We start from the raw sequence: 27,969 nt of genomic DNA on the forward strand, positions 1-27,969 counted from the left end.
GTGGATATACTTTGATTGTCGATTTTTAGCCTTGTTGCCTCTCTAGTATGGACATTTGAGGCAGCAAAGTTTCCGCAAAATATAGATTTAGCTGCAACCCACATGTTTTGATAAGTAATATTTTCATTTGCATGATTTTCATATCATTATAATTCAGCATATTTTCTCAATTTCCACTATAATTTCTTCTTTGCTTCATGAGATATTATAGATGTAATTCTTAACTGTCATACATGTGGAGACTTTAGGTATCTTCTTGTTTTCAAATTCTAGCTTACTGCCAACTGTAGTTAGAGAACATGCATTGAATAATTTTGATCCTTTTTAATTTGAGATTTGCTTTGTGTCCTGCATATGGCTAATTTTAAAATATTCTTTGTGGACTTGAAAAAATGTGCATTCTTCAGCTGTTGGGTGTCCTACATATAGAACAAGACTGCTAATTCTATTGCTGAAATCCTTTATATCCTTATTGGGTTTTGTCTTCCCATTCTAAAAGTTAAAACTCCCATGATGATTATAGATTACTCTATTTTTTCATTTAGTTGTGTTAATTTTTGCTTTATATATTTTGAGGCTGTGTTATTAAAAGACATGCAAATATAGAATTACTTGATCTTCCTGGAAAGCTGAATCTTTCACCATTACTTTTTTGTCTTAAAGTCTATTTATCTGATATAAAAAGATCTACTCTATGGGACTTCCCTGGTGGTCCAGTGGTTAAGACTCTGCACTTCCACTGCAAGGGGCACGGGTTCGATCTCTGGTCGGGGAACTAAGATCCCACATGCCACACAGTGCAGCAAAAAAAAAAAAAAAAAGAGAGAAGAAAAAGAAAAGATCTATTCTAGCTTTCTTTAGGTTAGTATTAGCATGCTCTTTACTCTTCACCTTTTGTAGTCTTACGCCTTAGTTTGTTATTGGTTTGTTCTCTCACATTTTGACAACCTTTGATATTTATTTCATTTACATTTAATTTAATTACTCATTTGTTGGGGTTAAAACTACCATCTTACTAATGACTTTCTATATTTTCATCATGTTCAATGTTGCTTTTTCTCTCCTTCTTTGCCTTTTGTTTTGTAAAATTTCTCCCCCAGCCACTCATTCGCCATGAGTGTGAAAGTTATCTACTATTTTACAACTCTTACAAGGGTATTCTATAGACTACAATATACATTCTTGATTTCGACCCTCTTCCCCTACAGTGCAAGAACCCAGGAGCCCTATGGTACAATTCCCTCCCCCTGATAAATATGCCCTTATTTTCATGTATTTTAACACAACAAATATATTTCAAATCTCATAAAACATTATGTTTTTATACAGTCGACATTCCTTTAGACCTGTCAATGTGTTTATAATTCCATTACTTTTATTCCTTCCTGTATTTCTGACCTTCCATCTGGGGTCACTGTTGTTTTGCCTAAAAATATCCTCCCTGGTATACCTTTGTTTGAAATATGCAGGTGATAAATCCCTTTAGTCTTCATTTCATATTATGTAGGACGATACCACCAGGTAGAGATTCAAGGTTTATGCTTATTTTCTTTAGCACTTTGAGGATAGCAGTATTCCTTGGTCTACTGGCAAACACTGTATCTAGTGAGATGGGAGCTGTCCAAATCAGTACCTGCTCTTTTCTCTAGCATCCTTTAAATTCTTTGGTCTGCCTTTGGTATTCAGTACTTTAACTATAATATATGTAAGTGTAGTTTTTCTCTCAGAGTTTGGAGGGCTTCTTGAATTTGTGTCTTAATGCCTTTCAATTCTCTGCATTACCTCCTAAAACTTGATTTTGTCTCATTCTTCTACTTTCTGGGACTCCAATTATATATGTTTAACTATCTCATAGTAACCCCTACATTGCTTAGCTCCTCTTTTGTTTTTCATCAGTTTTGATATCATTATTCTACTTTAAGTATTTTCTTTTAAGTTACCTTTCAGTTTGCTAATTCTCTCTGCAGCAGTGTACAAACTATCCAGTGAGGTCTTAATCTTAACTACTGTAACTTTCAGCTCCAGAATTTCCATTTGAGTTTGTTTTTGAAGGGTGAATTTTTTGGTTTGGTTTTTTTGGTATACTTTCCAATTCTCTGTCAAAAGTTTCACTCTAGTCATTTATTTATTTTAACACTAAGTAAGCAGTTTTCTGTCTGGTAACTCCACTATCTGGAGCCCCTGAGAGTTAGCTTTCTTTGTAACTGTTGTTTGGTTTTTAACCACTATGTTGAAGTATAATTGACATGCAATGAATTGTACATATTTATAGTGTAGAGTTTGTAAGTATTGACACAGGCATATAAGCAAAACTTTCACCACCATCAATATAATGTACATGTCCATCATTCTCCCAACTATTTCTTCACGCATCTTGTATTCTATACCTCCCTTCCTTTCCTACCACAACCTCACTCCCAGACAACCACTCATCTGTTTTCCATCCCTATAAATTAGTCTGCATTTTCTAGACTTTTACATAAATGCAATCATGTAGCATGCATTATTTTTTTGTTTGGCATCTTTCACTGACGTATTCTGAGAATCACCCATACTATAATGAATGTCAGTTGTTCATTCGTTTTTATTGCAGAGCAGTGTTATACGGTATGGATAAATCACAATATGTTTTTCTGTTCATGTGAGCTATTGCTACGTTCCGGCTATTATAAATAAAGCTGCTATGAACATGCTGTGTAAGTGTTTGTATGGACATCTGCTTTCATTTCTCTTGGATACGTACCAAGGAGCAGAATAACTAGATCCTATGGCACTTGTATGTTTATTTTTAAAAGACATTACCAAATTGTTTTCCAAGGTTCTCCAGCTGTTTTCCATTTTATACAGTGTATAAGAGTTTCAATTCCCCCAGATCCTCAGCAACACTTGGTCTTTTAAATTTTAGCTATTTTAATAGGTGTGTAGTGGTATCCTCTTGTGATTTTAATTTGCAGCTTCTTACTGAATACTTACCTTTTCATATACTTATTTGGCACCCACAAATCTTAGGTGAAGTGTCTGTTCAAATATTTTTGTTAGCTTGTTTATTTTCTTCTCACTGCATTTTGAGAGTTCCTCCTATTATCTGGACACAAGTCCTTTATTGCATATATGGTTAGCAAATATTTTCACCTAGTCTCTGGTTTCTCTTTTCATTCCCTTGCTGTTTCTCAAAGAGTAGACATTTTGAATTTGATTAATTTACCAATTTTTTTCTTTTGCAGATCATGCTTTGGTGCTATATCTAAGAAATCTCTATCTAACCCAAGGTCACACAAACATTCTCCTGTGTATCCTACTATAAGTTTCATTGTTTTCAGTTTTACACTTAGGTTTACATTCCATTTTGAGTTGATTTTTGTATATAGTGTTAAGTATGGATATTCATTTTTCACATATGAATGATCAATAGTCCTAAGACTGAAAAGACTGTCCTCTCTTCACTGAATGTTCTTTGAAATGTTTATAAAAAATTAAGTGTCTCTATGTGTTTGGGTCTATTTCTGGACTCTATTTTATTCCATTGATCTATTTATCTGTATTTATACCAATACCACACAGTCTTGATCACTATGGTTTTATAATAATTCCTGAAATCAGCTAGTGTTAGCATTCCAATCTACTTCTCTTATTTCCAAATTCCAATGGCTTTTACATTTTCATAGGGTTGGCTTTTCAACTGCTAGAAAAAAACTTCTGGGATTCTTGCGGCAGCTGCATAAAATTTATTGATTAACTGAGAACGAATTAACTCTGTAACAATACTGTGTCTTCTGACCCATGAATAGGGTACTTCTTTAGGTCTTCTTTGGTTTCCACCCACATTGTTTTGTAGTTCTCACTGCACAGGTCTTACATATACCTTATCAGGTTTAACCCTATATAGTTCATATAGAGTTTGCTAAGGATGTTTATAGCTGTTGAATTTTGTGAAATTCCTTTTCTGCATTTATTGAGATAATCTTATGAATTGTCTTTCCTGATTTATCAATAAGGTAAATTACATTTCTTTCCTATTTCCTATAGTTTTTTGGACATATGGAATACAGTTGTAGTAACTGTATTAATGTGCTTGTCTGCTAATTCTTACAACTGTGTCAGCTATGGGTTCATTAGAATGAGGAATTTTTCTCATATTGTCCTGCCTGGTAATTTTGATTGGATACCAGACAATGTAAAATTTGCCTTCTTGGGTGCTGTATGAATTTGTATTCCTAGAAACATTCTTTGTTGTGGGATGCAGTTAAGCTACTGTGGCTTGACATTTTCAGATCCTGTTCTTAAGTCTAGGGCTAATTATTCCCCACAACTGAGGCAAGTACTCTACCCAATGTCTCTTGAATTATAAGTCCTTCCAGCTAACTGGTAGGAACAGACATTCTGGTCCATATGAGCTTTAGTACCATTCCCTCTAATCCTTTGGGGTGCTTCATTTCCTGGCATTGACTAGTTTCCTCACATACATTACTCTGCAAAATAATCAAGGGGAGTCCTCTGTCAATCCACAGACTTTTCTCTTTGCGCTGCTCTCTCCTCTCCAGAACTCTACCCAGCCAACTCTTGCCCTCGGGCTTTCTCAGACTCTCAGGTCAGTCTCCTCACCACAGGTAGTCCGCTGAGCTCTACCTGGGTCCCTCCCTCCATGCTCTGGGATGTGAAAACTTTCTCAGTGCAGTCACCTGAAATGATCATAGATTTTTTCAGGGATCAATGTCCTTCACTGCCTTATGTTCAAAGTCTTAAAAAACATTCTTTCATATATTTTGCATGCTTTTTTAGTTGTTTTGAGGGAAAATAAATCCAGTGCCTATTATCCATCTTGGCCTAAAGTAGAAGTCTGAGGGTCTCTTTTATTGTCTGTTGTTGCTGCTGCCTTCCTTTCATGCTATCTTGCCTCATTATCAACATATATATTTAACATATATATTTTTTTTCACTTTTTAAATTATCATACAGTAAAATGGAGTTTTTCTTTAGGTGTAGAGTTCTGAGAACTTTAGCACCATACATCCATAGAATTATTACCATAATCAATACAGAACAATTCAGTCACCCCAAAACAATGTGATTGGTTTATCCCTTTATACTCACATTCTCCCCCTACCTCTGACTCCTTGCAAACACTGATCTGTTCTCTATCTATAGTTTTTTTGAGAATGTCATTATAAATGGGATTATACAGTATGTAGCCTTTTGAGACTGGCTTCTTTCACTCAGTAAGCCTTTGGGGTTCACTCATACTGTTGCATGTGTCAATAGTTGTTTCTTTTTCAAAGCACCATAGTTTGTTTTTCCATTCACCCACTGCAGGATATTTGGGTTGTTTCCAGTTTGGGCAATTAGGCAACTGAACTGCTATAACCACTTATATATGTGTTTACTGAACATGATTTTTTATTTCTCCTGGATAAATACTGAGGATTGAAATTGTTGTCATATACTAAGTATATCTTTTATTTTTAAAATGCCCAACTATTTTCCAGAATAGCTATACCATTTTGCATTCCCACTAACATGAGAGATCCAGTTGCTCCATATCCACACCAAATCTTAGTATTGTTAACTTAGCCATTCTCACAAGTGCATGGTGATCCTTCACTATGGCTTTTATTTGCATTTCCCTGGTAGTCAATGACATTAATTTTTTTTAATGTGCCTAACTGCTATCCTTATGTTCTCTTTAAGGAAGTGTCTATTCAAGTCCATTGTCCATTTTTTAGTTGAGTTCTTTGCTTCCTTACTGATGAGTTTTGAGAATTCTTTATATATTTCAGAACAAATACTATGCTGAATATGTAATTTGCAATTATTTTCTCCCAGTCTGCAGATTGTCTTTTCATTCTCTTAACAGTGGTTTTCACAGAGCAAAAGAGTTTTATTTTGATGATGTCTGATTTATCCATTTTCTTCTTTTATGGGTTATGCTTTTGGTGTTAGATCTAACGACTCCATGGCTCAGGTCACAAAAGTTTTTCTCCAACGTTTTTTTCTAAAAGTTATAGTTTTACATTTTCTATTTGGATATACAATGAAATTTGAGTTAATTATTATATAAGATGTCAGGCATAGGTCAAGGTTCAATTATTGCTTATGTATAAGCAACTAGTCCAACACCATTTATTGAAAAGTCTATCCTTTCTACATAGAATTGCTTTTGCATCTTTGCCAAAAAATCAAATGGCCGTATTTCTATGGATCTACTTCTGGGCTTTCTATTCTTTTCCACTTATCTACGTGCCAGTCCCTTTGCCAATACTGAGCTTTCTGGATTACTGTAACATTAAAATAAGCCTTAATACGGAGTAGTGTGATGCCTCCAACTTCATTCTCCTTTTTCAAAACTGCTTTAGCTATTTAAATTACCTTTGTACTTCCATATAAATTTTAGAGTCAGACTGCCTATATCTGCAAAAATTATCCTGTTTGAATTTTTATTGGTATTGCATTAAATCTACATATCACTTTGGGAAGAACTGACATTTTTACTATGTTGAGTCTTCCAATCCATAAACATAGAATGTTTCTCCATTTATTTAGGTCATCTCTAATCCATTTCATCAATATTTTATAGTTTTCACCATACAGATTCTGTATATGTTCTGTTACATTTATAGCTATTATCTTTTTTTTTGAGCCACTGTAAATAGTATTCTTTCAAAATTTTAGTTTTTAATTGTTCACTGTCAGCATAGACATATAGTTATTTTTGTTGTTGATTATATATCCTGTGATCTTGCTAAACTCTCTTACTTGTTCTAAGAGTTGTTTGTTGTGAAGAATGCTTGTGGTTTTTTCCACATAAAATCATATTAGCTGCAGAGACAGTTTTATTTCTTCCTTTTCAATCCACATGCCTTTTATTTCTGTTTCTTGCCCATCTGGAATCTAAGATTTCTAGTGTGATGTTGAATAGGAATAGAGAGAGTGGACATCTATGCCTTGATCCCAATCTCTGGGAAAACACATTTAGCTTTTCACCACTAAATATGATGCTAGCTGTCAGTTTTCTGTAGATGCCCTTTATCAGGTTGAGGATGTTCCGTTTTATCGCTAGTTTGCTGAGCATTTTTATCATAAATGGATGCTGTATTTTGTCAAATACTTTTTCTGTATCAACTGATATGATCATGTATCTTTCCCTTTGTAGAGAAAGGAAATTCCCATTGACATTATATGGTGAATTAATTGATTTTTGAATATTGCCTTCCCAGGATATACTCCACTTTGTTATGGCATATTACTATTTTTATAAATTTCTAGATTTGTCTTTTTGATATGTTATTGAGTGTTTTTTTCCCCCTCTATATCCTTGAAAGATTAGCATCTGTCACTCTTTTTTTGTACTGCCTTTGTGTGGTTTTGATATAAGGGTGACGCTGGCTTCATAAAATTATTTGAGAAGTGTTCCTTCCTCTTCCATTTTCTGGATGAGACTGTATAGAATTGGTGTTATTTCCTTTATTAAATGTTTGATAGAATTCACCAGTGAAACTATCTGGGCCTAGAAAATTCCTTTGGGAGATTTTCTGATGCAAATTCAATCTTGTTAATAGGAGTATTCAGGTTATCTATTCCACCTTGGATGAGTTTTAGTAGTTTGTGGCTTTCAGAATTAGTCTGTTTCATCTAAGTTGTCAAATTTATGTGTGCAGGTTTGTTCATAGTATTCCATGACTAGTATCCTTTTACACAAGATCTGTAGTGGTCTCCTTTTTTATTCCTGATATTGGTATTTTGTGTCTTTTTCTTTGTCAGTCTTACAAGAAGTTAATCATTTTATTAATTCTTTTCAAAGAATCAGTTTTTGGTTTCATTGTTTTTATTATTGTTTTTGTCTCAAATTTCATTGATTTCTTCTCTTTATTTCCTTCCTTCTGCTTGCTTTGGATTTTGTTCTAGTTTTCCTAATTTCTCAAAATGAAAGCTTGGGATACTGATTTGAGATCTCTTTCTTCCTCTAATCATTTAGTGCTATAAATTTCCCTTTAATTACTGTTTTAGCTGCATCCCACATATTTTAATATGTTGTATTTTCATTCTTGTTCATATCAAAATGTTTTCTGATTTTCCTTGAGACTTCTTCCCACAACAATACTGGTAAGAAAGGGCAAGCGCAGAGCCCTTTCAGCACACACCTGTGCAGCCCATGTGCCTCACCTGCACTGTGAAGGTAACTGGCAGGCCCAAGCCTAAGTGCCACCTTGACTTGGCTCATTTGGTGGAAAACTAGGACAGGGATACAGACAAGGACACAGCCCCACAGACTGCTCTGCATTTTGGGGCAACAGTGCAGGGTGAGGCCCTTGCACTTTGCTGGGCACACAGCACCTGCTGGCAAAACATGAGCACAGGTAAAGCCAGGCTGAGGACAATGAGGTGATGTGGAGCAATACACAGGAGGCACACCTAATTATCAAGGAGGAAGATTGGAGGGGTTCTGGCTGCTCATACCTTGGCTGGTGTCTGGCTGCAGGGAGCTCAGAGGAAGTGGGGGTGAAGATTCGGGGGCCTCTGCTGCTGGATGCTCAGCCACTGGACAGATGATAAACCACCTCTTCCCAGTGTGAAGGACTAAGAGGCAGGGCAAAAACAGCTGGTGAGAGTGAGCAGGTTTCTCCCAAGGCTGGCATGACCCCTCGCCACCAGCACCAGACCTGCCGTATGGGGATTTGGGGAACTCCTCTCACACCAGTGGGGAGGATGTGCAACCCACTCAGGGGGTCCTCACTGGCAGAGGCTCTCACAAGTCCCCCCAGCACAGGCTTATGTCCCAGGACACCTGTGGTGCATCACTGAAGGGGTAATGCTGGCTGGGGGACCAGCAGACAGCAGCGAGTCCACACAACGCTCCGTCCCAACCCAGGCCAGATATGGCTTCTCAGACAGGGCAGCTGTCCCCCAATGGGGGCATGCTCACCACACACTCCAGCACTCCCCCCCCGTGTGGTAGTCAAAACCCCTTACAATATGCTCATTGTGGGACTCTTATCAAATGCCTGCTGGAAGGCAGAGAAGGGACAATGACAGATATGCCTCCTCCAAATGCATGTCTGATTGGCAGGTATAGCCTTGAAAGGAGACATACCATTTTGCTGATACACCGGGGCATTCGCTTGGGGTTGGCGACTCTCCTGAAGGAGGTAAAGGATCAGAACTCAGCAGACTGCGTGGAACAAGAACTTCCTTCAGAGCACAGCACTGCCTCAAATCATCTGAGGGGCCTCAGGAGCTCGGACATTTCTAACTGAACTGAAGGCGCCCACCCTCCCAGCCACCTCACCCAGCACTGCATGGCCTACAGGCTCCTCCAGCAGGCGACATCACAGTGTTGTACTCACAGAGCCTGGAGCTGGGAGATAAGCAGGCCCAGACCCTCCTGGGACCTCTTACCCGGGACTTACCTCCCCAGAACCCCGGCCACAGGTGCTGAGGTGCGGCGGGCTCACCCCAGGGTCAGAGCCACGGTCCACATCCGTGTCCTCACTGAGCATGTCCTCTGCCTTGTCCATGACGTCCTTCATCTGCTCAATGAATGTCTCCCGCTCAGCCTGCAGGATGAAGTCGTGCTCTACCTGCAACAGCGCATGCAACCCTGCTGGTAGGGATGTACCTCGGGCCACTGGCCACACTGGGTCTTCACTGATTGATTTGCTTGACTTCTACTCTGGACTAAACCCAAGAGGGGAGACACAGCCAGGGAGCCCAGTTCCCAACATCAGGGCTGCACGGTTCAGCACGAGAAGCCACAGCTTGAGAAGCAGGCCCTCCAGGTGATGGGCCAGTGCTGCCCACAAGAGGCAGCCACCTGCAGAGGCGGGAGGACAGGTAAGGCTGGCAACCGATATTCTCCTCAGTGGGGTTGGCAGGCATGCGCCCAAAGGACACAGGGAGACAGCCTCACAGTCCCAGGGGAAGGGCCACTGACTCATCTGACCAGGCAGGACACCTAGCCTCACCATGTAGGTAGCAATCTCGTCAGGTGCATCCCCATCCAGGTCGAACTTGAACGTCACCATCTTGTGGTTGTGGGTCTCCAGCTGGCACTCCACCATCTTGTCACCCGTGTTGCACACCTACAGGACACTGAGGCAGTGAGACCAGGGAGGAGGCCGTGCCTAGCCAGCCCTGTCTTGCCGGCCCGTTCTGCCTGGCTACTCACATTCAGGATGGTCAGCCGGGGCCGGCTGGCTCTCTCCTGGCGGGAGCGTGCACGCGTGGACCTGCGGTGATGTTTCCGAGCGGCCTTGCCTTCCAGCTTCCCCCCACCAAATGCACCTTCACAGCTGTCACTCATCTCTCTTCCAGAAGTGACGTCAGAACCTCCGTAGCTACGCAAAAACCAAGAATGTTACAGTACCCAAAGGAAGGGCCTGCAAGCCTGCCTCACGTGGAAACTTGGCTTTTCGGGAAACAGCCAGAAGATTTACTGTCTGGGTGTGCTCACCTGGAAAACCTAGAGAGTCTAAAGCTGGCCATGCCCAGGAGAGAGACCCCTGAGCCCAATGCCCTTCTCCCCCTGTAACATCTGTCCTAGGCGGTGTTGGAGTCGTAGAGAACACATGGCCTTTCTGACCCAGGACCTAGGTCCTCTCAGCTCCTGGTCTGTGAATCAGGCTTATTCGGCTTACAGTAAATGTCAGGATTAAGACACAATCCTCCCCCGTGCCTCGGTTCCCCCATCTGTTCAACAGCAAGGGGAACACGCCAGCCAGATGCAGTTGTTGTAGGATTTGAGGAGACTTTGCGGAACACCAAGTTTGGTGCTGGCATTACCAGAAGGGTGGGACACAGGGTCACTTCCTGTAACCAGTTCCCTCCCCAAATGCAACATTCTCCGTGCCTGAGGTGCTGGGAGACCCAGGATGTGGGCTGGACTCTGCCCTGCCCTCCAGGCCTCCCCACGGTCCCCAGACCTGCTGACTCTCTGTCCGCAGCCTCTCCCTTCTAGAAGGTCCTCGGCATTGCAGACCAGCACAAGGACCCAGAACACAACTGACTACCAAATTTCAACAAGCACTGACAAAGACCCCACAGGAGCTACCTGAAGCTCCACCACGTCAGACTTGGAAATGAGCGACATTGTTAGAAGCCCTGACACATGAGGGCAAAGTGTGCCATTACCTCTCACAGCTCTGAGGGAGGCTTGGCTGCTTGTCCTGCGAGGCCTGCTCCTGAAATAAAACCATGGAAAGGAGGACAGGTCACATCCATTCCCCCGCGACACAGACGCATCAGTCTGCTGTCTCCCCACCTCCACAGCCCAGCCCGCCACCCGCCTCCTTCTGACTGCAGCAAGCAAACCACGCAGGGTGGCAGGAGTGAGGGGTTTTATGTTAACGCTTGGAGCCAAGCAGATTTCTAAAAGCTGGGGCCACCCCCTTTCCAAACACGCTAACCCACTTTGATCATCCCCATGAGGGAGCACATGGCCCAGGAAGAATTGTCACAGGCCTTCCCATCGCCTCCAAAGAAAAGCACTCTGAATCCATGTGTAAAAATCACGGTCTCCAGCTGGATGTGTCATTAAAGAAAGTGTGACATCCAGGGACAGCAGAGGAAGATAAGAACAGCACCCATGGTGTCCCTGAGTACATGCTTCCACCTTCCCAAGGGCATCCCCGACTTCTAGGGCTGAGACCCAAGGTCATGGCACAGGAGGGCTGCCGTGGTGCTGGGATCAGGGTGACGGAATGGGGGCTAAGCCCCAAGGGGAGGGCCACACACCTCCGGGGGCAGCTCCACTGTCAGCTGAACGGCTGGGCAGGGACCAGTGATCCCAGGACCGCTGGGCAGTGGCAGGTTAGCAGGTGGCAGGAGCGCAGTGGTCTGGACAGGCAAGCTCTGAGCAGCTGCCATCACTGTGGGGGCCAGGGAGCCGGGGAGCTGAGGCAGGAGCTCAGGGGCAGTAGGCGGCAGCACTTCTGGCAGAGGTGGGGAGAGAACGGCAGCAGGCGCGGGCACTGTGGGGACCTGGGTGGTGACATCCACGGCATATGGAGGCGGGTGGCCAAGCAGGATCTGGGGGCACAGAGGACAGGGATGCAAATTGGGGTGCGGGCCATGGCATTTCCTGAGGGTCCCGGACCAAAGCAGGCACTTCCACCATCCAGGCAGGTGAGCAGGAAATGCAGACATCCCTCTCCATCCACCCACACCCCACAGACAAATCCAGGAATGTTTGTATGCAGATTTAATGAAACAAACAAGAATGGACACTCTCATGTCCCCATCTGTATAAAATCAAACCTAAAACTGCACTTCATCTCGGAACTTCTAGCTGAGTCAGGCTGAGAAGCTGTAAGTATGGCATACACTTAGCACCTGTCTGGGCTCTGTGCCACCACCCTACAGGGCCAGGCCACCACGCTACTCCATCCAAGCCTCCTGTCAGGTCAACACCTGCATTCCGGGGCTTCCCTGGTGGCGCAGTGGTTGAGAGTCCGCCTGCCGATGCAGGGGACATGGGTTCGTGCCCCGGTCCGGGAAGATCCCACATGCCGCGGAACGGCTGGGCCTGTGAGCTATGGCCACTGAGCCTGCGCGTCCGGAGCCTGTGCTCCGCAACGGGAGAGGCCACAACAGTGAGGGGCCGCGTAACGCAAAAAACAAACAAACAAATCCTGCATTCCAATCCCAGCCATGGCAAGAGGGACTGTGGACCTATGCCTTCCATGGGGTGACTCAGGAGCTGGACCAGATTCCCTACTGTTCCCTCTTGAAAAGCTCTCATGGGGGAAGGCTAAGACAGGCTAAGGGCTCCAGTTCAGGGTTGAGGTTGGGAATGGGAATGACCCGCCACCGGGCCTGCTGGTATGAGACCAATAAGACACGTGGTATGTGGGGTAAGATGCGAAAGCCACAGCCTAGCCGAGGAGCCCTCTCTCCTGGAAAGACACCCCAGCTGGTGCATTCAGGGGAGTCTCTTCCCTCAGCACAGGGAAGCCTCTGGGCGGCCAGACAAGCTCATCAATCAACTCCAGACCCTCTGCCAGCCGGACCACAGAGAGGCCACCAGGCCTGGCCAGTGACCTCTAAGCACCCAGCACCTTCTCCAGCCACTGGCTGAGCCAACAACCCAGTGCCAACAGTGTGCCAGGCCAGCATGTGGCGTCAGGCACGGGCCCAGCAATGACACCACAGACCCCCAGGCCTCCACTCGGCCCTTGCCTTTCCCCAAATGGCCCTGACCCGAGTCAGTGTTACTCCAAGTAACAGACCAGGGAGGTGCCTGCTCAGGCAAGGCACTGGACTGATGCACCTCCTCACACTGGTTTTCAAACAAACACCAGCCTACTGGTCAAGGAAAATCGTCCCTTCCTTCTCCGAGTACAAATCCCTTCTTCCGCACCATCTGCGGAAAGGCCGCAGGCTGGGCAGGGAGCTGGGCCACAGTGGGGTGAATGGACAGGGCAGCCACACCCGGTGGACAGAAACATCCAGGAGAATCTGTGCATACTTAGGACACAGTGCCTTACTCTAGAATGGATTCAGTACAAAACGAGCTAGGGGGACACCTGGCCCCTTAGCACACTTCCAGAATGAATCTTCATGACCAAATCAAAAGGGCAGGAGCCTGAGCTCAAATGGCAAAGGACACGCCCAACAGGGACAAAGCTCTTGAGGCTTAGAGCCAGGGTGGGGCCAGGTGGGAGGGCGCCCAGGTAAGAGGCCCTGAGGTGGGAGGGCTCCCAAGTAAGAGGCTCCCTAGGTGGGGGGATGCCCAGATGAGAGCCTCCCCAAGGTGAGAGCCCCCCACAAGGTGAGAGCCCCACGCCAGCTCCTCTCCTCACGTGAGGGTGGATAACTGCCCTGGAGCTCCAAAACACGCATGGGCTGCGCAGGTGCGTGGAGCCACGGGGAGGTCCGCCCAGCCAGCAGGGTACGTGTCCCTGTATCCCTTCACTGTCAGCCCAACAAGCTGCCCATGGTCCCCACCTGATTCTGAGACATCATCCTTGTCTGCCATGACTGCCTTGGAACCAATAACCCATGTACACCCAGCACTGCCCAGTCCACAACCAACAGATCCCGTCAGAACCCCATCTGCCTCATTTCCCAGTTGCTGAGATGGGGGTTACCCGCCTTCTTTACTTTGACAGGCAACAAGACAGGCAGCGTGAGCCTCTCCAGCGTCCACGGAGCGGCTGACACAGCTGCACCGAGACTGCCAACCCTATCCAGGTGAAGGCAGGTGCCACAATGCCCAGGAGCCCCCCCACCACAAGCAGCTGCTACTGACACTTGGGAAGGAACCAAGAGTGGAGCTTCTAGCCACCCCAATCCCCAAGGCTCCTAACACGTGCTGGGAGGCGAGAGGAGGCAGCAGACACCCCCCATGCTGGATGAGACGCTGCAGCCATGGGACAGAGCTGCCTGCTTGTCCATTCCCACTCTGCTACTGGGGTCAAGGTGCTGAGAAGGAGCAGAGGTCCATGAACTCCTCGTGTGCTAAGGGGTCTCCCAGTGCCTAGAGGGTGGGCCCTGGCCAGCAGGTGGGTTACCTGACTCCCAGCACTGGCGGCCGGAGCAGCCTGCTCGGCAAGGCGGGCAACACTTGGCTTGTGGGGTTGTGGCAGCATGGGGGGTGCCGGGTGGGGAGGGGCAGCCCGCACATTCTGCGCTGCATGGAGGGGAGAAGGCGGGACGTCGCTGGGCACCATCTGCGGAAAGGCCGCCGGGTACACAGGCTGGGCAGGGAGCTGGGCCACAGTGGGGTGAATGGACAGGGCAGCCACACCCTGTGGAGCCACAGCCAGCAGAGGGATGCCAGTAGCAGTGGCCGCCACGTTTGGCACGATGGTCTGGCATGGGACGGCCAGTGGTGCCCCTGCAGGGTGGGGCAGCTTGACTGTCTGCAGAGGCAGGGCCGGTGACGTGGGCAGGGGAGCAGTGGTGGCACTGAGTGGGAGGCTTGGCAAGATGACAGCTGGAGAGAAATACTGAGAGGGGGGAGGCACGGCGGGCCCACTGGTGGCTGGCAGGTCAGGAAGGGCTGCAGGGAGGCTGTCGACTGTGGCCAGTGGAGCGATGGGGGGGACAACAGGAAGTGGAGGCATCTGAAAGAGAACAAGCATGTCAGCCCCACCAAGACTTGGCCGTGTCTGCAGCACATCTGCACTGGGTGAGAGGGTCCACGTCACCCACAGCTTCTGCCCCAACACACTTTTGTGTAGCTTCTATGGAAGGGAACAAAAACAAACCCAATTTAAATGGAACCAAGTGTATGATACCATCAAACAGAAGGAAAGGCAGGAGGCCTCAGAAGGGTGTGGGGTGCAGACATGACCTTCAAGACAGCCCCGCCTTCAGCACCACCTCAAAGGGGCTCAGGCTGGGCCATGCTGAGGCTACTGCTAGGTGACTGCAAGGACATCAGGGGTTATAACAGTGACCATCAGATTCACAGCTTTGGCATGTTCTCATTCAGAAAGACCAGGACTGCCAGAGCTACTGGACTGGCCCCAAACATCTGAAATTACTTTGCCTGATTCCCTCCAATCTGTATAAATTCACACTGAGACCAAATTCTTCAACAGGTTATCTCAAGAAAAGCATATCTTCCAGCCCCTCCTTGCTGGCCGAATGCCCCTGTGCCATGCATCCTGGGAGACAGCAGCGTCTCACAACAGCAGAGCTCTGGAACCTTCAGTGTCTGCTCGTCCATCCTGGAGACATCTCGTGGATCTAGCCCTTCAAACATTTCAGCAGATTCTCTGACAGTTCTCTCTAAAATAAAGCTTTTCTGGTTGCGGGCACACGAGCATTGCATAATATGTGCCTTTGTGTAATTATAAGACAGCGAAAATATGCAAACTGACCTCTGTGTATTTGAAAAGCAACTAAATGCCCGACCACCGGGAGCAAGGTGGTGGGTGAACTAGATGATGAAAGTGACTCCAATGCAGGAGTAGTGAGGACAAGGCTGGTGACAGGCAACTGCTGACATGAAAGAACCTTCTGGGTGGTGCCTATAAACCGCAGGAACACTCACAGCTTCACTTCCCATCCTAGCTCTGCCAACACACTATAATGGGATCCATGAAACGAAAGCCGTCCCGTGATCAAGGTTCACCGGAAACATGCATGACCACTGACAGCATTAGCCTGAGTGACAGCACCCAAGCATCAACCACGTGCTATCAAGTGATACTGGTCCCGTGATGCTCCCCCGAAGACGGGCATCAGAAGTCACTTTTACAGTCAACTCTTCTTTGTAGTTGGCGAGCTGCTCGGCTGTCCCCTGGACTCCCAAGAATCCAGGGTCAGCACAGCCTCGAGTAGCTCTGTGGAGGACGGTGACTATAGCTACGTGCTCACAGCCCCATCCTGGCTTCTCTGGTCTGACTGTGGACTAAACCTTTCCCCATCCTAGATGCATGTGGGGCAGAAGTCAAAGGTAGGAGAGCACGGCAGCCCAGCCGCCCTGTCATCAGGGAGTGTCTCTCTCTTGAGGGACCCGTGTGCCCTGAGGACAAGGAACAGCCAACCAGACTGGGGGAGAAGGTGAGGCTGTAGGGCAGGGGACAGAGAGGTACCTGTGGAGGGACTTGAGCAAGTGGCTGCAGGGGCGCCGGAGGCATCTGGAGGGGCTTCAGCTGAGCAGGGGCCACCACCTGGGAGGTTGGAGCCAGGTATGGAGGCAGGTTGGGGGGCACCGGCTGGAGGGGGCCCACAGGCTGTGGGGCCAGGACCTGTGGCAGGGGTACCGGCTGGGTCAGGTGAGGAGGCTAGAAAGAGAGAGGGGCTTCTCTTAGACCAGTGCCCTCCTGAGATACACCTATGTACTTAGACACAACAGAAAAAATCAACTCACACACATGCACACACACACATACCCACACACATGTTCAAACACCCAGGCTGGAGCCCGGGACACACAGATCTGGGAGGACCACTGTGTGCAACGGGGACCTTCTGAGTGCTGCGGAACCCTGAACTCCACAGACACAAGAGACCCACCCCCACTCCCATCTACACCCTGGGCCCTGGGGAACTGCAGAGAAGGCGTATAGGGGGCCTGGACCTGCCAGGAGGCTCACAGACACTGGGCTCAGGCCAGCCAATACGGATGGGCAGGGCCTGGGGAGACCGAGGCACCCATGGTACCCATAAAGAGGGGCAGCCAGCACTCACCTGGTGGGCGGGGGGTGTGGGCTGGCCTGGGCCTGTCGGCACAGGGGCACTGGGCGGCGGCAGCCCAGGGGCGAAGCTCATGGCCGGCTCCGGGAAAGGCTGCTGTGGGAGCAGAGGGCGGGCGGGGGGCGGGATGGAGGCCACCGACAGGCCAGGCTGCAAAAAGCACCCAGAGCCACACTCAGGAGCTGTCCTAAGGAGCCCTGCCAAGCACACACTCACCATCTCCAGGGACCCATCTCTCACTCCCCGTGCCTGCCATCCTGCCAGGGACCCTTTCCGAGGAACATGATGCAGCAGAAGCAAGGTGTGGAGGTCCCTAAACCAAGAACAGCCACACCTCCCAACCAGGGAATGTCCTAGAACTTCAGCTCCACAGAATATCATGCTGTGAGAAAAGATCATTAAAAGAGATTTGTGGAACCTTGGAAAACGCTTGTTATGACATTAAATGAGGGAAAGATAAAAAGGCATACGTGTCTTGTTCATAAGACAATATAAAATGTGTACATGTGGATATATTCACAAACAGAATATGGAAACGTGGGAATAAAACGTGGGACAGAGCTGGAGAGAGGGGTGACCTGAAGAGCTGCGAGTCTCCCATGACTCACCCATCAGGAAAGAAACAAGGCCACAGACGTGAGCCCTCACCGCCAAGCACAGCATAGACATGGACTAGGAAAGAGTCAGAAATCTGAGTAGTGGATGTTTGATGCTATTAAAAACAGCTGCTAACTTGTTCATTTTTAGGTGCAATAATGGTACGGGGTTTTGTTTTCAGAGTCTTGATCCTGGAGAGATATAGACTGAAATATCTTGGGGCAAAACATCTTTCTGTCTAGGATTTACTTCAAAATAGTGGGGATGTGAGAAGCAGGTGAGAGCTATGGAAAAAAACACAGAGATGACTTCTGAAGGTGAGAGCACATCGACATCAGAAAGTTCTCTCACTTGTTTTCTAGATGAAACACGTGATTTCCAAAACCATTATCACTCATTTCATCTTCTGCAGTAAACGCTTTATGAAAAGCAGCATGGGGTAGAATGGAACCTCTCCTTTGCGTTCACTTGAAGCCACAGGGCGGAATGAGTCACATGTGCACGTGTTCCTAGAGCCGCAATCCCTAGCCCAGCAGGAGTCAGGAGCTCAGGCAGCCTGGAGGCCTCAGAGGAGCAGCTTGTACTCCTGACTCCACCGTCTGTGCCACTTCTTCCCTGGGTCCCAGGGGCAAATCACCATGGCAACCCTCCCCAGGAGCCCTCAGTGCACCCTGGGGACCCCTTCTGTCCAAGGTGTTTTTGCATAAATAGGCAAAAGATGGGAGAGAACACTCCAGCCAATTTTGGGTGCATCCTGGCCAGGCCCTCGACCTACCTGTGCACGGGCATCCCGGCCTGTGAGCCAAAACTAGGACAGGGGCAGTGCTGCAGGGACCTGGGTGGAGAGCACACTGTGGGGCCAGGGAAAGTATGACCCTGCCCTAGAGGGGATGAGGGCCGGTGGAAGGTTCTGGCTCAGCCCTAGCATGGGTGACCTAAAGCCGAGAACCACTGCTCTGAGAAGCAGGTGGCCTTCTCATAAATGAACTCTTCCTGCTCTAAAATCATATTTCACTTAATTTTGTGAAACGAGTCAAACTGCAGATGAATACTGGGTTCCAGTCAGCAGAGGCAAATGCTTCAACTGCTTTTCCAAAGGGACTTTCTGAGCCTGAGCAGTCAGGAGGGGAGGGAAGAGAGACAGAGGTGGCCAGAAAGGCTGGGGACCGGCACTCAGCAGCCCCAAAAGGCAGCCACAGTGTGAGAGTGCGTGATTGAAAGCACACGTGAGAGCGTGGAGTGAGAGCACATGTGAGAGCACGTTGGGAGCCACTGTAACGTGAGGCAGGAGACGCTCTTCGGGCAGGGGCACTGGCCCTGACCACTTCTGGGCCTGAGGGGCATCTAAATCTCTCTCTGGACCCCTCTCCACAGCCTGGCTCAAGGGCAACTTCCCTGGGACTGACCATTTGGGACTGGGAAGCAAGCAATTGTTTTGCTTTCTTTAACATTAAAAAAAATCAAAATAAAAAAACAAATGCTAAATGTGACTCCCTCATCTAGCAATTTCCATCTCATCTAACAAATTATTCCACAGGCATAAAGAAGCATGAGGCCCTTTCAATCCTACTTCTCAAACATCACTGAAAATGCTTCCCGTGATTTGGTCGTTTCCATACCTCTAACTTTTAACAGCTGCATAATAGGTGGCGGAGAAATGCCAGGAGATACTTAACACTCCCTCAGTGAAGCCAGACACTGAGACAAAATCAAAGGCTTCATTACTATAAATGATGCTTTTCTGTCACCTTTGCAACAGTCAGAAGTAACTTTTCAGGCCCAGCGTCAGTCACAGGGCGGGACCTTGCCAGGTTTATCACAGCTTTGCAAGCACTGGGTGTCACTGGGCTCTGTTTCCAGTATTTTCTCATCTGGCAGGTCTTTGAGGGTACACCATAGGCTGCTCCAGCCTGCAGCCCTGCAGTTACTGGCAAGGATGGACCTCCCACGGGCCTGCTTTTGCATGGCTGGGAACTGACAACAGGCCAGCACCAACTAGATGGACCATCACAGACTCTAGTCCATGTGGACAGGAACTCTGGCCAGAAGGGGTGGGCTGACTCACCACGGCAGGCTGCTGGTAGGCCCCCAGTGAGGGCAGGCTATGTGGCAGGACAGGCCCGTCACTCACGCTCACAGGGGGGCTGCACACACACTGGGCGGGGGGCTGCACTCCATCCACCAGCGAGCCCAGCACAACGCTCTGCTGGCTGCTCTGCGAGTCCGAATACACCGTGGAGCCCTGGCCACTGTCAAACGTGCTGTCCGCTGGGGAAGGAGGACAAAAGCACAGCTCAAAGCGGGCACCCCCAAACATCACCCCCACAGCACTCCAGCAAGTCTCAGGGAACGCAAACATGGGGTAGCTCGTCCTCGTGTTTTCTTCTGTAAAACAAAGACTTGGTTACATTTCCAGATCACATACATAATAAATGTGTGTCATTAAAAAAAATCAACTAAAGAACGGTACAGGGGGCTGTAATTGTACCACCCAGCAATGGCCCTGGCAGCCTGCCCACACACTGCCTGACATCTGTTGGTGCTCACCATGGGCCACCATGGATCCCAGGTGGGTACCTTGCACCACCCTCTGTAGGCAGGACAACTTCCACCAGCTTACAGATAGGGACCTCATCTGGCACCTGACCTGGCCTTGAAAGTGAACACTTTCAGCTCTTCAAAGGCACCAGATGGAACGTCCAAGTTAGGAAAAGCTACAGTCATGTGGAGGAAAGAACTACAACCTGAGTTTTATAGCAGGGGAGGGAGGTCTCAGGACCCTGACCACCTCCACTCACCACAGCAAAGAGCCTGAAGTAGGAAGACCTGGGTCCAAATCTAGCCCCTCGCTTCACAGGCCCAGGTGTAACGTGGTTGGAAAACGGGGCGGACGAGGTGCCTGCCCCACAGAGAGGCCATAAAAGGGGGACCCGGAGAGTCCACGGCCCAAGGCAGCCCCCCAAGAGGCCAGCCTCACCCAAGATCAGCCCAGATTGGCCATCAAACCCAGCCTGGGTGGAAGGAGCTGCCTGCACATGGGGGCACAGACAAGACTGCCACAGCCCACAGGCTGGTCTCACCAAGCCTGGGAAGACACCTGGGAAGACAGGGCGCCTGCATGGTCATGCCAGGCAAGAGTGAAAAGCAAAAACCTGTTTGAAGTGGCACTTTTGTTTTACTGCCTCCAGGTTCCAAAAGCTACATAAGCATTAGGATTTGTCACCTATGAACACCAAGCTATTTCTATGGGGCACCTTTTGGCCTACGTGTCCATTTGTAATTTAAACAAATAAAGTAAAAGAGGACTCTTGTTGGCTTTGCAACAAAATAATTTTTCCCAAGAGCTGATCAGAACTTATTTTGACCCAGGAAGACTTAAGAATGGTGAGGTTTGATTGTGCAAAACCAATTTAACAAGTGGCTCTGAGTTTTGATGAGGTGGCTGGTAGTCATTGCTACTTAGAGACAGAGACAGCATGTGCACATGAGAGACAGAGTGTGGGCACACGAGACAGAGACAGAGAGGTGAGTGCATGAGAGAGAGTGTACAGACCAATTTCAGGTACAGTGACTCTAACCATATATGTGACACTTTATATTTTTAAAGTGAATGTGTTTATTTGTATAATAAAAATTATTTTAAAAAATCACTTTTAACCTATTGACAACTTGTGTTCTCACAGTCACAGATGCTGGCCCAGGCTTGAGCCTGATCTGGTTAGCTGGTGGGCAGCTAACAGAAAACAGAGTGGGGAGTCAAAACATATGATATTTGCTGCACCTTCCAATATATGAAAGTGTGTGTGTGCCCATCTTGTTATCTAAGACCAGGTCCCCTCCAGTGATGTGTGTGCTGCTTGCGTCTACATTAGTTCATCTTTATGAAGCACAGTGTGGTCCAGCCGGCCCCAGGCACTGCGGCCAGAGGGATGGCTGAGCACAGGCTTTCTATTCTGACCCACTGCAAGGTGCAGAAGAGCATGTGCAGGGTGCTGTGGGTTACAGATTAGAGGGAGACACAGGGGTGCCCACGTGTGTGCACGTGTGCCCATGAGCCTGTGCACATGCACTCGTGTGGGTATATTCTACGTGCACACATGTATGTATGTATGCATATGCATGTTGAGCGTGTGTGTGGTAGACTGCAGGTATAGGTTACGTCTGGAAGTTATTATCTCTGGAAGTTAAAGTTAAAAGACTTAAAACATCAGTGACCTCCAGGGAGGAAAATTAACTGGTTTCTGCTGTATACCCTCTTGGATTTTCTGAATTTTATAAAATGTGACTAAATATAGTCTACTTTAGAGAAATTACGGTAAATAGGTAAAACTGTTTTTGAGAAGCATGGCCACAACGTGAAGCACACTCATTCTTAGTCAGTCAGGAAGGGGATCTGTTTGCAGACAGAACGCCCACCCTAAACTCATCTGTTGATTCACATCTATGCAACGGGTCGAGCCTGTGTCACAACATCTTACCACAGCAGAGCATTTTCTAGGTCACAGACTGTATCTGTTCAAAGTTCAACAAAAGGAGATTTCTTAATTCCTGTCCTAGAAATTTTTCAACTACAAATTATGTTTTCAGAGTGTGTAGTGGTATGTCAGGAGTGGAAAGCCTTTTCCTGCAAAAACTTTATGCTCTTGAACTAATTTTTTGGTTCATCAGAAAATGGAGTGATGATGTGGCGATTCTGTTCTCCAAAGCAAACTTGAGCAGGTAGGAGAGAAGTAAACAGTAGGCAACCTATCTCAAAGTGATGGCCAGCCAGCCGATGGTTTGAATTCAAACAGCCTGCTTTGAAGAATGTTTAGCTATTTTACTGATAAAGAAAGGATGTAACTATTAAATAGATTACACAGACTATTTTGGTCTTTCCACACAAACAACCTGAAATAGTGGCTTGGGCAGGTGGCTCAGCTCTCCATGCTTATTCACAGAACAGACAGAAAAGGCTACATCCCCCATCCTCAGCTCACGGCTAAATTTTTAGGATACTGAGGACTTCCACTTAGACATGGAGAAGACACAGGATTCTTCATTCCAGTGGTCTGAGATGAAGCCAGCTACAAAGTGACTCCCACCAATCCATCAGTGACACTCTCTGGGAAACACACTAAAGGTCTCAAAGGTTCAGTACCAGAAGGGAGATAACCTTGGGGACGGACAATCCGAGCAGCAAAAGTCACAACCAAGACCACGGCATGACTAGAGGCTGCAGCCACTGGCAGCCCCAGGACCACAGCATGTGGCACAGACGCCTCCACTGGTCAGCGACTCCAGGCCTGAGGCCCAGCCCTCAGGTTCCCTGTGAGGCGGGGACTGATATATTCCAGACGGGATAAGTAGCTGAACTAAACAAGCTCTAGCCCTGCTGGCTCGGGGGGCACAGGAGGTTCTGGGTCTCCCTGGATATTTGTCCCCCACCTGTCCTGAGAAGTTGGACTTCAGGGAGACTTAAACCCCTCTGGGAACAGATCTCTTTGCAACGTGGGGATGCTTCCAGTGCCCTCCCTGGAAGAATGTTTGCCCACACCAATCATTCATACCCGCGGGGTGGGCTAAGGGGAGGGCGGCAGGGCAGGGGGGCCCTGGGGAGGGCAGCACTCACAGGCCAGGGAGGTGGCGCTGGCCGGCAGCGCAGGGGTGAGGAGGTGCTGGTCGGCCTCGGGCTCCTCCAGCTCTGGCGGCCCAGCCTGAGAGTGGTAGGTCACCTGGACCTGCAGGGGTGTGGGTGGGCCCCTGGCCTTGTCAGGGCTGCCGGGGTCCCGCTGCTCCTGGGGCTGCAGCGCTGGCCAGATCCTCTTCCGCCGCCACTGGATCAATGCCACGCGGTCACGGATGGACTTGGCCACAATCTTCACATCACTCTCGTGGAAAAATCCTGACTCAATCTGCAAAGGAAATCACCGTGTCATGACTGGGATGGGCCCCACCCACATGCCCCACTACCAGGCAACCCTGCCGTATGCACCGCCGCCTCCTGCTCGTGGGGTCTCTGCCCAAAGTCCCCTCCTCGGGTCCCTCACCCCCATCACCAAGCTCGCTCCGCTCGTGGACGCTCTCGTCATCCCATAAGTAAATATCCTCCCGCCATCGACTGCAGATCCACAGGGAGAGTGACCATCTAAACCTACACTGACCCGGCTCCTGGTCGGCGGCAACACAGCAGATGCTCATAACCATGGGCTGGATGTGTGAGGGGGAAGGGAAGAACCTCATCTGCCTCTGGCAGGGCCAAAACTCAGAGTGGCCCCTCACTGGCTGGGCCGCAGGGCTTTCATGGAGCCCCTTGCTCAGGCTGGCCGAGGGCGGGAAAGAGGTCCTGGCTGCCTCTGTGTGCTCAGGGACAGGGACAAGTAGCCTCAACCAGTCCTCAGTGCCGTCCTGGACATTCTCTGAGAAGTCACAGAGGCTGGGGGAAGGAGGCACAGTTAGTAACGAGACCAGAAAGGTGTGTACCCATGCCTAGCAAAATTCTGAACCCAATTTTCCCAACGGAGCATTTGAGAGCATTTGTAAATGAATCAAGGATCTCCAGGAAACATCAGAGTGCTCTCTGAGAATATTTATGGCAAAACCACAAAACGGCGGAAGTCAGGCTCCTCACCGTCACTGTGGGATTCCCCATGTGAAACAGGAGAAAACCAGAGAACAAACCTTGGGGCGCTGGCATCATGTGAACTCACGGTTTTCAAAGTACAACACACATAAATACGCCAGATGTAGATGTGAGTGTGTGCATTTATGGTGTAGCATGTGCTTCTGAACCGAGTGGGCCCAGGCCAACGACCGGAGCTTGGCCGCTGCGGGAGTGGGTTCAGGCTTGCAGGGAAAGGGCGAGGGGAGCTGGACATCTCACTGTGCCTGAAATCAAGGACATGCTCAGAAAATGACAGACATGCAGGACAACATGGAAGCTAGCACCCAGGGCCTCCCACTGGCTGAATCTGGGGCATTCTGAGCACCAAAATAAACAGTGACGTATGATGGTTTGAAGGACGCGTCTACAAATGCACACAGGAGAAATGAAAGTGATCTGTGGTGGCAGAAGTGATGGGTTTGCTGCCAGCGTGAGGGTACACGAAGGGGGGCCACATACATGCAGTCTCTGTCTCTCTGTCTCTCAATCTATCTCTCAGCCTCTGTCTCTCTGTGTGTCCCCCTCTGTCTCTGTCTCTGTCTCTATCTCTCTGTCTCTCCCTCTGTGTCTCTGTCTCTCTCCCTCCTGTGGATCACCTGCTCCCATGAAGCCATGTCATGAGCTGCCCTTTGAATGTCCCACCTGGCTGGGAACTGAGTGTCCCGCCACCAGTCAGGTGAGCAAGCAGACACAAACCCTCGGCCCCAGTCAGCCCTGGCAGACACACTGGCTACACCTCATGAGGGGCCCTGAGCCAGAAGCACCTGCTGAGCTACTCCCGGATACCCGACCTCGGAGACTGCGCAAGACCATAAGTGTGTACAGGCCTGTGTTTGGGGTAATTTGTTGGCAGCGATAGGTAACTCACCAATGGAGCATACAACCTACTGAATAAAAGAGAAACTGTGAGTGCACACAGATATAAATAAACGGCAAGCCTGGTGAAAATGGAATATTTACGTAGTTTCAAGGTACCTCCCCACAAAATAGTTAATTATAACTGCACATGGACACCCCTGGCAGAAACCCTCAACCACGTGATCTCAGGGAGTGTCCTCAGTGGGCTGACCGTGGTGAGCGGCCCTGATCTGCGCTCTTGCCATGAAGGCATCACTGGACAACTCGGACCCTGGGTGGGGCTGGGTTGCTCTCCCAGTTCTGACAGCTGAGGTGGCTGTTAGGAAAGTCCCTGTCTGTGGGAAACAGACACGGTCTGGCCAAAAGAAGTCACCTTGAACAGTTCTGTTCCACATTTGCAACTTTTCTATAAGTTTGTGATTATTTCAAAAGACTCCTTTCAGAAGACAACTCCATTTGACAGAATGAACTGTGCTGAAATCCTGCAGACATCCACCCTGAGGCCCCCGCCAGGCTCAGACCAGGACGGGGAGGTGTGAGCAGGGCTGGGCACGTGGCCAGGACTTGCTGAAGAGGCTGAGCCAGGGTTCAGCACCCACCCTCAGTGCCACCCCCACGTGGCTGACCTGACCAGAGGCCGCTGGAAAGAAAGCATCCCACAGACACGCTTGCCTGCCATTTCTATTTTCTGCCCATGACCCATTTTCCCTTCCATCTCCATTTTCACAGTCACCCCCCAGTGATCCTCTCCAAGGTGTTTCTTCTATTTTTTCCCAAACAGCAGAGAATTTGGCCACACTGGAACATCCTATTACCTGGAGGCTGTGTAGGAGAAGGGCTGGTACCACAAACACGAGAATCCCTGGGCTAGGCTACAAGTTCCCTCCCCTCCCACCCTGGGGGTCTACACGAGGGGTCACTTCCAGATCAGAGCCAGCCCAGGTCCCCAAAGAGCCCACCCTTCTCTGAGCCCTGGGGGCATCTTTGTTCTGATCCACGTTCACACAGGCCTCCCCACTGCATCCCCCACCCACCACCGGCACCCTCCCCACGCCCCCTGCTGGGGGGAGATGGTAGAGGGAGAAGAGAAAGCTATCCCATCGGCCTGCCTCCCACCCCCAGGCAGCCTCAGGAAGGCAGCCTCATCATCTTCACCACTCAACGGTCAATAAGCTCAGGTGTTAACAACAGGGCAGCCCAGACCAGGTGCCAAGTCCTAGAACTGGCAGTGCAGTGACGCCCCTATGCTTTCAAAGCACTTCCTTTGTAAGGTTACCATCTGTTTATGATAACCAACACTGGTGTTTCATTCGTAGTCATCTCCTCTTCAAATTACTTTAGGTTTTGAAGAAGTGTGTGTGTTGAGTTAAAGCTATCAGCAAGTGAACACCCAGCTGAGCAACCTGGGAGTTGTGAGCTCTGAAACTCTGCCCAGCTGGGGCTTCCTCGGGGTCCTAACACCTGGCCCAGGGACAGCCCAGGAGAGGCCCAGGGACAGCCCAGGAGAGGCCCAGGCAGCTGCCATCAGGACCCCAGGGAGAAGGAGAGCCCCAGACCCCAGGGTTGGCTCCGGTATTTACGGATGGGTGGGAAGGGGAGGGGAGTAGAGGGAAAGTTAGACCCTGGCCAACGGCTGCAGGACCAGCACTGACCTGCAAGGACCAGCCAGGAGCCAGGTCTCGCCAGGGGTCAGGAGCAGCAGCCAGTAACAACCGGGGCACTCACACAGGTGGAAGACCCCGCTGTGTGAGTGCGGCCACTTTCATCACAGGCACTCCAGGGCTCTGGGCTCATTCTGTTTCTTAAGCAGAGTGCTGGGTATGTGTTGTTTTTCTATTATTCCTTAACTGAACACAGTGATGTACCTTCTTCTGCAAGGATGGCATACAGCACAGAGGACGTTCCCCATAAGAAGGCGCTTTTAAAGGAGACAGAGGAGAGGGAAGGGGGAGGTGCCAGGCCCAGGGCCCGCACTGGGAGCTCTTGGAGACACCTCCCACCCGTGAGTCCAGTCAGGTGCCAGGGACTTGGTGAGGATCAGGCCGTGGCTACAGGCACAGGCATGTACGCAAGGACCTGGGGGCTGGGCAGCATCTGTGCTGCGGCCAGGGGCCAAGGTATTTTCTATGTCGAGGCAGAGAAGGGATGAGTCCTCTCAGGAGGGCGGGCAGGTCCTGGGAAGGGGCCCAGGCCACATTTGGGCACCACTGTCGTATAATCGAAGAGTGTCTGGAACAGAACCGAGAACAGAGCTGGAGCTGGAGGAGGTACCTGGTCCAGCTGAGACGCAGATGGCACTGGCTGTCTGGGTCCCAGGTGCCTCCAGGACAGGTCACCACGTGGAAACTGTGTGCCCTGTCACTCTCACGCCATCGCTATGCAATGCTCATGGGGGAACGAGAACACTGCTCTCCACCTGTGCTTCCTGAGGTGCCTGCACCTCGACAGACACACCCCCTCAAGGCTGTCCAGGGACCCACCTCATCTCCATGCAGGCCTAGCCAACCCCCCCGAGGCCTCCCTCTGCTCCTCCTGCCCCCGGGACACCTGGAGCTGCTAGCCAGGTACCCCCAGTCCCCGCGGTCCCTCCAGGACACTTTCCATATGCAACCCACCTTCCTGAACCTCAGCTCACAGGATACCTGCCTGCACACCACCTTGATCGTTACTTATGTTTGTGCTTTAAACTTCAGCAGAAAGCATGGAGAGACCACAGTGTCGCGGTATGGAAA

At 49.0% G+C, this 27,969-nt stretch overlaps 1 protein-coding gene across 9 annotated transcripts in view; it reads right to left on the reverse strand.

The window, feature by feature from the left end:
- Window positions 1-27,969, reverse strand: part of WNK2 (WNK lysine deficient protein kinase 2) — a 155,896-nt gene that overhangs the window by 73,364 nt on the left and 54,563 nt on the right. For 6 of the 9 annotated variants that reach the window (XM_067744898.1, XM_067744904.1, XM_067744902.1 and 3 more), the window contains exons 8-19: window positions 23,348-23,630; window positions 19,802-20,004; window positions 17,134-17,289; window positions 16,536-16,727; window positions 14,502-15,056; window positions 11,725-12,018; window positions 11,122-11,171; window positions 10,160-10,328; window positions 9,957-10,073; window positions 9,402-9,572; window positions 9,086-9,131; window positions 8,452-8,571 (exon numbers count right to left, since the gene is read on the reverse strand). In XM_067744898.1, coding sequence (XP_067600999.1) covers window positions 8,452-8,571; window positions 9,086-9,131; window positions 9,402-9,572; window positions 9,957-10,073; window positions 10,160-10,328; window positions 11,122-11,171; window positions 11,725-12,018; window positions 14,502-15,056; window positions 16,536-16,727; window positions 17,134-17,289; window positions 19,802-20,004; window positions 23,348-23,630 — 2,356 coding nt within the window. The remainder of the gene's footprint in view (window positions 1-8,451; window positions 8,572-9,085; window positions 9,132-9,401; window positions 9,573-9,956; window positions 10,074-10,159; window positions 10,329-11,121; window positions 11,172-11,724; window positions 12,019-14,501; window positions 15,057-16,535; window positions 16,728-17,133; window positions 17,290-19,801; window positions 20,005-23,347; window positions 23,631-27,969) is intronic. The other 3 variants (XM_067744899.1, XM_067744903.1, XM_067744905.1) reach the window with 3 other exon arrangements.

This window comes from Pseudorca crassidens, chromosome 7, assembly GCF_039906515.1.
Source record: "Pseudorca crassidens isolate mPseCra1 chromosome 7, mPseCra1.hap1, whole genome shotgun sequence".
NCBI classification, from domain to species: Eukaryota; Metazoa; Chordata; class Mammalia; order Artiodactyla; family Delphinidae; genus Pseudorca; species Pseudorca crassidens.